This window comes from Arachis ipaensis, chromosome B6 (assembly GCF_059453495.1).
Source record: "Arachis ipaensis isolate K30076 ecotype BB chromosome B6, ASM5945349v1, whole genome shotgun sequence".
NCBI classification, from domain to species: domain Eukaryota; kingdom Viridiplantae; phylum Streptophyta; class Magnoliopsida; order Fabales; family Fabaceae; genus Arachis; species Arachis ipaensis.
Window position 1 is genome coordinate 125419387 of NC_142441.1, and position 10047 is coordinate 125429433.

The 10047-nt window shown below is 34.2% G+C and overlaps 1 protein-coding gene across 2 annotated transcripts; it reads left to right on the forward strand.

Annotated features, from left to right (window-relative positions):
- Positions 1-1231: 1231 nt before the first annotated feature.
- Positions 1232-4957, forward strand: LOC107604985 (spermidine hydroxycinnamoyl transferase). Of its 2 annotated transcripts, XM_088489535.1 has the most exons (3): positions 1232-2091; positions 2961-3589; positions 4506-4957. In XM_088489535.1, the coding sequence occupies exons 1-3, from the start codon at positions 1335-1337 to the stop codon at positions 4512-4514; spliced, it is 1395 nt and encodes a 464-aa protein (XP_088345661.1). In that variant the 5' UTR covers positions 1232-1334; the 3' UTR covers positions 4515-4957. The 2 variants fall into 2 exon arrangements, with proteins under 2 accessions (XP_088345661.1, XP_016162201.1); XM_016306715.3 differs by lacking the exon at positions 4506-4957 and having other exon boundaries at positions 2961-3743.
- The last annotated feature ends 5090 nt before the right edge of the window (positions 4958-10047 follow it).

Here is a 10047-nt window from a genome sequence, read left to right on the forward strand (position 1 = left end):
CTTTTATCTTAATTTTATCTTTATGCACTTAAGTCTTTGTAGTAAGATGAATTTAAGAGATGAGTTTTTATTTGATAGTGATTTGGATATGAGTTAAAACATACTAATACTACAATAAATTTATCAAAGCTTGTGTTGTCTTGAAGTACACCATTGATTGCTATATAGTTAAGTTTGACAGCAAGATAGACTTTTTTGCCTAAAATGTTTCCATGCTTGACTAAATGCCTCTTTAAAATTTGTGATAAATGTTGTGTAGGAGGAATTGTCTAATAATTTAGTGAGACTAGATATGCTATTTCTGTGATCCATTCCTATTGGAGAAGAAAAGAAGTTTTAGGATCATTTATTTCTATTAATGGTTTATTGTTATACTTAGATTTTAACAAGAACTAATTGAATGGTGGGAAATTAGTTGCACTTTTAATAAGAATAGAAAAATAAAAGTGGTGTTTTTATCACAAAAAATAAAAAATAAAAAATAAAGTTGTGGTCTACCAGATTTATTGGATTTGAGAAAACTAACAACTAGATACATTTTATTCACTAACAATTTTGTCATTTATTTATAATATTTAATCAGAAAAACCTTTCCATCTTTTTGCAGCGTAGATTAATTAGTGGAAGAGAGATTTCCATTCTCGTATTGTCAGGGAAATAAATTGCTATTGCATTAGTTGACCAAAGCAAATTGAGGTACAGATTTCTTCTTATATGTTCTAGTTTTTTTTGGCTTCAATACTTAATTGATGATAACTTTTCAACAGTAACATACCCCACGTTCTTACCAATATACCCCACGTTTTGAATCATTATCTGCATATCTGTTAAGGATTTTTATGGGGATCGATTGTAAATTTTAAGGACCTTTATGGGAATAAGCATAACCATCAGGGATTATTATGGGTCATGAATTTAGGAATTTAGGGTTACATATAATAGGAGGTACCAATTTGGGTACAAATTAAAAATTTGCCAGTTCAGCTAACTATTGAGAGCCTTCCAGCGTGGTAAATTGAGTTTATGTCAGTGCTTCGGTGATGACTTATCACTAGAAATATACCTAGAGACCACTTTAAATGCTCGAAGTTCTATCTAAAGAATTACAATAAAAAAATTGAAATCTTAAGAATTAATATGGATATTTGAGTGAATCTCAAAGACGACTATAGGTATTTTATTCAAAATATTAGGACTTAACTCAAGTCTAATTTAACTCCGATGCCTCGAGAGTGTAGACACAGAGTACCTTGTTGTCCTTTTATGTGTTAGTAACCAAATTTATCAATAACACCAACACGAGCCTCTGAGTCAACACAAAGAAGGAAAAGAAAATGGTAGTAACAATCGATCGTTCTTACACGATAACCCCCTCAGATTCCTCTTCCACTACAATAATCCCTTTGTCACACTGTGATCAAACCAAGCTTCCAAACCATGGATCCCAACTTTCTCTCTACACCACTTCTAATTCCTCTTCTTCAATGGAAAATCTCAGAGCCTCACTCAGCAAAGCCTTGAATCTCTACTACCCTTTAGCCGGTCGACTCAGATGGATCCATGGCGGTCGATTACAACTTCTCTGCAACTCAAAGGGCGTCACACTATTGGAAGCCACGTGTCACGATAATCATACAACCTTGGACATGCTTCTCGAAAACCTTGATAACAATGTTTTGTTGGAACAGTTTTTGCCCAAGGTTGACTATAGCGTTGACCGTATTGACGACATGCCGTTGATGGCGGCACAATTCACGAGGCTTCCGGGCAACGGCGTCGTTTTGGGGATGATTATTTGTCGTGCTGTGGTTGACGGAGCCGCTCTTGGGAATTTCATTTGTTCATGGTCAAAATTGGCGAGAGGTGAAGATTTGGATTCGAGTTTGGTTCCGTTTTACGATCGAGGGTTGTTGGATTCGCTTGGTGTGAGTGTGGGTCCAAGATTTGAACATGCTGAATTTCTAACACCGCCACTTTGGGAAGAACAAAAAGAAGAACCACAAGAGATTGAGCTTGCTACTGTTGTGTTAAAGCTCACCAAAGGCCAAGTTGAGATGCTTAAGAAGAAAGCTTATCATGATGGTGGTAAAGGTTTAATACTATAATTTATTTTTAATGTATTTTTTATATTTTATTAATTATTTAATTATATTTTTAATTCAAAAATGCTATATGGATAAAAATAATCAACTACTATATATTTGTTTAAATATATATTTTTTTATCTCATTATTAGTACGTGAAAATTCAGGTGCAGTTGACTTCACGTGAAGTTGATAAATGATAACTGAGAACCGTTAGATGAAAATTTAGTTAAATCAGTCAAATAATCTAACAGCTCAGTTATCAATTTCACATAAAGTCGACTTCACATAAAGTCGACTGTACTTGAGTTTTTACCTTGTTAGTATATGTTTTATATTTTAGAATATATTTTATACAAATAATTGATTTTTTATATACATCTAGTAGGATTATTTTTATTATTAAATTTTAAAAAATAATTATTTTTTGTTAATGGAGTGATTTGATACATAATTGGATGTAGTTTTACATCAAAATTAATTTATAACTCATATTTTAGGGTTATCATGACTGTAGTAAAGGTATAATAGTCCAATTAAAAGAACAGAGAATTTAATTTTGCAAATAACTATTTACTTTTAAATATTTATATTAATTAAGAAAATCATTGAAAATAATTGAAGTTGAACAAATTTAAAAAAATACTTTACAAAAATTGTTCTTAACTAATCTTTCTATGTAAAATCTTTCTTCTATTTATTCTACTAACATCTCTTTTCTAACAAGGGATATAGTTAGAATTAAGAAAGTTGGTTAAGTTTTCTACGATATGCTCCCCTATGTTCAGTGTTGTTAGAGATATGGATTGCAATCAACGATTTATGTTCTCTAAATTCATTGTTAATTCACAGTTCCATTAATTTTACATGTTTCAGATGGCTTTGGCAATGGTTCAAACTCATCAACACTTTCTTCAAGTAGGCCTTACACTAGTTTTGAGGTCATAAGTGGTCACTTATGGAGGTGTATTTGCAAGGTGAAGAATGAGGGTAATTGGGGCCAGAAAACAAGGGTATGTGCATTGGTCAATTGCAGGAACAGATTTAAACCAAATCTTCCTCAAAGTTATTTTGGGAATGCAACATTTCCTACCGTGACACCAACATGTTGCTTCGATGATATTGTTCACAAGCCTCTAGGCTACGCCGTTCGGAACGTGAGGAAAGCGATTGAGCGAATGAATGATGAGTATGTAAGGTCTGCCATTGCTTACATTGCTAATCAGAAGGACATGAATTCATTGAGGGAGAAGTTGTATAATCTTGGAGGAGGAAAATCCAGGGTGAACCCGAATATTTATATTGTGAGTTGGGCTAACTTTCCTTTTTATGAAGCGGATTTCGGGTGGGGAAAGCCGGTTTGTTTGGTTCCGGGAAGCATAAATTCGGATGGGAAGGCTTTCATTATGAACAATGGAAGTGGTGATGGCTTCATTGTTGCTACTTGCTTGCAACAATCCGTTGTTGATGATCTGAAGAAGCTCTTTTATGAGGATATAGAGGAGGTATATCCTAACTCCAAATTGTGATGACATTTCAACTATGGATTTTAATTATGCTTTGGTATGAGTTCTAAGACATGGTTGATGTTTTTCTTGACTTGGATTTAATGTAGCACATATTAAGCCATACAAATTAATGAAATTATGGATTTCAAAACAGAATTTCTTTATATTAGAAATAGATTTGAAGGCAAAGATCAACACTTCATGACAAATCTAACTATAAGTCTTAAAGGTGATTAGTGCTCACTAATTAAAAAATATTCATTAATTTTTTAAAAAAATATTTTACTTATTTTAAATTTTAGATCTTAAGTTATAAACTTTAACCTTAAATCTTAAAGGTGATTAGTGTTCACTAATTAAAAATCTGTTTCTTATATTTTTTCTTGTTTGATGAGCATAGAGAAAAACTCGAATATGATTCTTCTAAACTCCAATCTATATGTTCACAAAGAAAGAAAATGATGGATAAACCATGAATGAATAACTATCATTATGTGAAAAACCAACTAAATATTCTTCTGATAGTAGTCATATTCACTTCTCTGACTTCACTATTTTTGAATAAGCGTTAAAAAAAAATTATTTTCTTAAATCTTCTCAAACTAAATTTAACTCAGATCAAATAAAATGATCTAAACTGTGATTCAAATCAACTAAAATTATCTAAAAATTTTAGATAATGTTATATCAAATCTTCTCTAATTAAACTTGATTACTAATGGATCAACTAATATTTGTATATGAATAAACTTCATATATTCTGGGATCCTAGCTAGTTTTAGAATATATCAAAACATTGGAACTATTTTAAATTTGTTTGTGAATCTATTGTAGCATAAAAACTAAGTTTAAAACCTAGATTGCAAGTGTATTATACTTACTCTTATGAATTGAGAAGAAATTTGCAATGAAGATAGAATGAAGAATGTGGAAAAATTTTTGAAAGCAAACTGACTGAAAGAGATGTTGGACACCAAGATCAGAAAGTACATCAACAAGCAAATGCAGAGCATAGAGAGAAAAAGAGAGAGAGAGATAGAGAGTGAAACTGAAAGCTACGTTTTATTATTATGAATTGATCAAGTGAGTTACAATGAGAGCTGCTCTAGTATTTATAACCTTGAGAAAATAGAATCTGATAGAAAATGAGCAACAAACTATATCTTCCTGCAACCAACTATTCCCAAAATTAAAGAAACTATCTGCCTAACTCTCCAATATTGGCAATATTTTGCCACAAATACTTTTCATATTTTTATAGTTTCCTTTGACTTGTATTTATAGAGTTAAGCCTATTAAAGAGATGTTGTAAACTTTTTTTTATATTATTGTGAGCTGATTCCTTAAAAGGTCTAGGAAATACAATTTTTTCCTGGTACATCTTTAGCAAATATGGTAGTCTTTTTTGCACTTGCATAGTGGATAGCGAAAAGTCGAAAACAGTTTTTCAATGTCCTAAATTGTTGTGCATGCTCACACTTTTGGAGCCAAGGAGATTATGGCGCATATTGTACCTTGCTTTGGAGGTCCAAGAATTAAGCTTGGTTTGCTTTTGAGATTGGTACATAACTCATTTGTGTTTTGAGGTGTTTTAACTTTGAAGTTTGAACATTAATTTTGTAACAAACTTCAGAGATTGAGCAAACTTAGTAACAAATTAATAAAAATTTTAAGGTTATATTTTTTATTTGTGAATATCAAAACTCATTCTGATATATGGAGCTAACAATCTCTCGTTTTAATGATGACAAATCAAATATAAATATAAGAATTTCATTTATTTTTCAGAAATAGAGTTGACTCCTGATTGTTGAAAGATTCAAGCGCCAACAAAAAGGTCCCAAATGATGTTATCGAAGAAACAATCTTTAAATTATTTGAAAATACAGGAAAAATAACCAATAAAGATTATGTTTTTTATAAATAACAAAAAACTTTTGTATTTAGCAAACAATTTATCCATTTGATCCAAATTTTTGTGGCAACATTTGAATAAATATTTACAAGGTGCACAAAAAATTCGAAGAAAATTTGATTTCTAGATTTTTTTTATTTTTCAAAACAATTTGATCTTATCTCTAAAATATTTTTCTTAGAATATATATTTAATATTTAGTTCTTTTTGTCGTGCTTTTAAAATTTTTAGGTACAGATAACAAGATATAGATAACAAAGCTTCTGACTCGGCTCGCGAAGTTAAGACTGGCTAGAGCATACATATATACAAGATAAACCCAAAAGGCCCAAAAGACAGCTTACAGAACCTGTTATTCCAAATCAACTTCTAAGAGGGATAAAGCATAATATATATGTACAGTGGAGATATAAAAGTATCTATATATACAAAAAAAATCAAAATGGAATCCCAAAAAAAACTAGAGTCCTTCGCTTCCAGAAGCTTCCAAAATGCCTCAGCGAGGTGTTTCACATCCTACATCTGAAAACCACAAAGTATGTATGGGGCTAGAGGTTCTCAGCATGGTAACAGTACCCACATAACTAACATATAAGGTCTCGAAAAAGGCAGAGGCGATCCTAGAACTTCCGACAATAGATTCAAACTTAAAACTAAAATTGAAAATCATAAACAGGGTAGGCTATCTAAGGTTCATATTTCTAATTCATTTCTAACTTAAGTCCTAATTTTCGCCTTCCTTCAATCCTCCAAAGCTCCGGTGCACAGACAAACAATACAGACAAAGCAAACACAAGTAGGATACAGATACAGCAAACAGAACATATAGCAGTTAAGCATGAATTTCAATTCCGCAAACGCAAGAATGCAAAACAAAACAAGACACATAAATGCATATGATACATGCCTTTTCTACTAACCGTGAGCCCACGTGTCGGTTACTTTGCTAGAACCTGACACATCCGTTAGCTAACCCGGATATCGTCCTCTTGAAAACTGGCGGATGATACACCACCACGAACCCCACCATTGCGAGCGGTACACCATCACAAACCTCGCAAGATCTTTAATTGGAAAAACAACACACATGTAGGCGGTAAATAATCACGATCTCCACCTTCTGTGAGCGATAAACCACCACGATCTTCACAGATATCCTCACAAACATTTCGACACTGGACAAGTGGTAAACCACCACGATCCTTGTCAGGTCAAAGCTTAAAGATCAATTTCCTTTTTTTTTTATAAATTCACTATAAATCATTCATTTCTCAAACACATTCATCATATATCCATGGGTTTCCCTAAGCTCATTATTATAATCATTCATATGATTCTCAAACTTCCGCACTTCCTCAAGATTTCACATTAACTCATTCATCATTCATATCTTGTATCATCTCATACTCATCATTCTTGTCAATCATCAACTTATTCACCCTTCTCAATCCAATCCTTCACTTTTCAACCCTTTTCTAAAGTTCATCCTCTATCCTAGACTTAAAAATTAGGTATCGGACCCTAACGGGTAATTAAAAGAGGTTGGGAAAATAGAGAATTGGTAAGATTTCAAAAAATCATTTATGCTGCCGAAACAGGGTTCCGCATACACGACATGGTATCCGCCTATGCATGCCTCCTCTTCCAAAAACAGCAAAGTTGCAAATTTCACTTTTCGTATACCACACTTCAAACGTGCATAACTCTTTCATTTTAAAACATTTTTCATTCGTTCTTCGAATGCCGTGAATCTCACGGACCCAATTTTCTTTTGAAAATAGTTTGACAAAAATTAAGGGTCCGGAAGTCAAGTTATGACTCGTCGAAGTTGGTAAAAAATTACCATTTTGTTAAAATTACCAACATTCCTATGCTTTCCAAATCATGAATTCTATATCATAATTTTGCAATTAAAACAGCTCCAAAATCATATTTACATATGTCCATACACTTCTTATCATCTTTTTATACAAATCTCATCAATACATTCAAAATCTTCAATGCAAAAACAAACAGTATTCAAATAATCATACAATTCCCAAAACATTAAACATTAAACAACTCTCATCCATAACATTCATCAACACAATTCCCATCACAACTCAATTGTTTTACAACCAAAATATCACCAAAACTCAACTCCACACCCTCCGTTCTTTTTACAACACACCACCGTCAATAATCTCAACTATTCAATAATTCCACGTATATACACATACATATTCACAATTCCTCAATTCAAATCAATAACAGATATACTCATATACATAGTTTTCATGCCACATATACCAACATACAAACTCAACCCTTCCATTCAACAATCACCAACAATAAATTGCTAATCCTCAGTCGTTCATACATTTCAACTTAACCTATAGTCAACTAGCCTAAGTTTTCACGTTACATTATATTTTAATTATGAAAACTAAAATCATATCTTGGTCGATTCCTCTTAAAGCCCAGAATGTCACAATTATCACCGTTCCTCAATAGTCCAAGGCTCCAAGACCTCACCAAACAGATTTTCCAGCATCTAAAGCCAACTTCAAGTCTCCAATACCACCAATTTGTTTCTAAAAATATACAATTCAATCTAATTTCACAAAATAACACTAAAATTACCATAGGGTTCACTAATTAGATAACTTGACAAGGATTAAACGTTCCTCAACTTACCAACGGAAGTTTGGGACAAGACTCAACAAGTCCACAAGGTTAATTTGATCCTAAGGCACCAAAATCACATAATTCTTCAAAATAAATCCTCAAATTTTCAAAACTGAGATGAAAAAATTTGGGTGAGAAAACGCAAGTTTCTTATCAAATTTGTGTAATGGGTCTTGTAGAGGATTCTAAGACGAACGCGTGGCCACTAACGGCTCGTCAATCGGAACTTCGGATCGAAAGTTTTGGTAAATTGAATTTGGGCAAGGGTTTGGAAAGTTATTCTTCTCTCTCACTGTGTCTCCCTCCCCTTTCTTGATGTGTTTGCTGATTATGAGGCTTCACTAAGCGTGGAGTGTATTTTTAATGGTTGGGCTTGGTCCCATTTGGGTCCAATTCGACCGATTTGGCCAGTTGGCATAATTTTGGGCTAATATTTTTAAAAATTAGTGTCAAAATATATATTTTAATTTTTTTATTCGTTAAACTATAAAATTTAATCTTCTAATTTTCTTTAAATAATTAATTTATTGATTAATTATTTACTAATTACTCATGATTTACAAGCCGTGAGGAGAACTTCAGAAGTCGTGACTCGTGAGATTGGCTGGTTAATGAGGAAGAAGGGGAAGAAGGGATAGTAGAAGGCTGCCTAGCTGGTACTTGGTGGTGACCCTGACTGACTGGCTATGGCCTAGTACATGTGAGACATCATATATGGATGCATGAAGAAGAAAAACATATGTAGGGAGAGAGAGCTGTGGATATGGTGCCGTGGTAGGCCTAACTAGGGGTGTCAAAGCACTTAGTTCGTCCCACCCTACCAAGGGCTCCAAAACATAGTTGTAAGAATCAGATTGGACCAACCGGTCGGATCGAAAAATTAGTGAATATGACACAAGGGTCGGTCCGGTTAAGCTATTCGATCGTGTAAGGAAAAGAATCGGTGAGAACTGATTTGGACCGACCGATTTTGGTAAAAATCGATGAAACGACAATTTTAAATAACCGGCCGGTGTGATCTCCTTTTTTTACCCACTCCCCAAAACAGCGTTGTTTCTGATGCTTTAAGAAAAAAAGAAACCCTAACTAACCTAACCCAGTCCCTCCCTCCTTGTCCCTCGAGCTCGAAGTGAAGCACCCTTGTCTTTGTAGAGTCTCTCTCTCTCTCTCTCTCTCTCTCTCTCTCTCTCTCTCTCTCTCTCTCTCTCTCTCTCTCTCTCTCTCTCTCTCGTACACGCACACGCACACGCACACACACGATTGCCGGCAACTCTGCCTCGTATCGCTGCTCTTCTGCATCTCCGTCGTTGCATTGTCGCATCCGTTTGTAGGTCGCTTGCCTTGGGTCGGTGCGTCTGTGATTCTGTACGTCTCTCGTTGTCGCGCCATCGTCCATCGCTGCTCGCCAGTCTCTGCTATTCTCTTCTTTGCTCTTTTTCTCTCTTTTCACCTCTGTCGCCACCAACTCTCCTCCGCTCGCGTCTCACGTCTCTGCCTCTGGCCACCTGCATCTCGCTCGCATCTTTGTCTCTGTCTCAAGCTGTGGTTCCTGCAGCTGTGAGCTATGCTTCCCTGGTGTGCTCCATTACCTTCCTGCTATGAGCTCTCTTCGTGGTGTGTTTCACTGCTGCACTCTCTTTCCTGCTGTGAGCAGTTACTCGTTGTTTCAGTTTTTTTCCTATGAAATTTCTTGTGTTATTGCTGTGAATTTTATTGTTGATTGATTTATGAGCTGATTAGAAATAATTATGGCAGGGTTGAATTGGTTTTGAATTGCTGAATTAGTTGAATTGGTTTTGGATTGGTTTTGAATCAGTTCTGAATTAGTTTATGAATTGCTGAATTTCTGAATTTGTTAAATTGCTAAAATTTT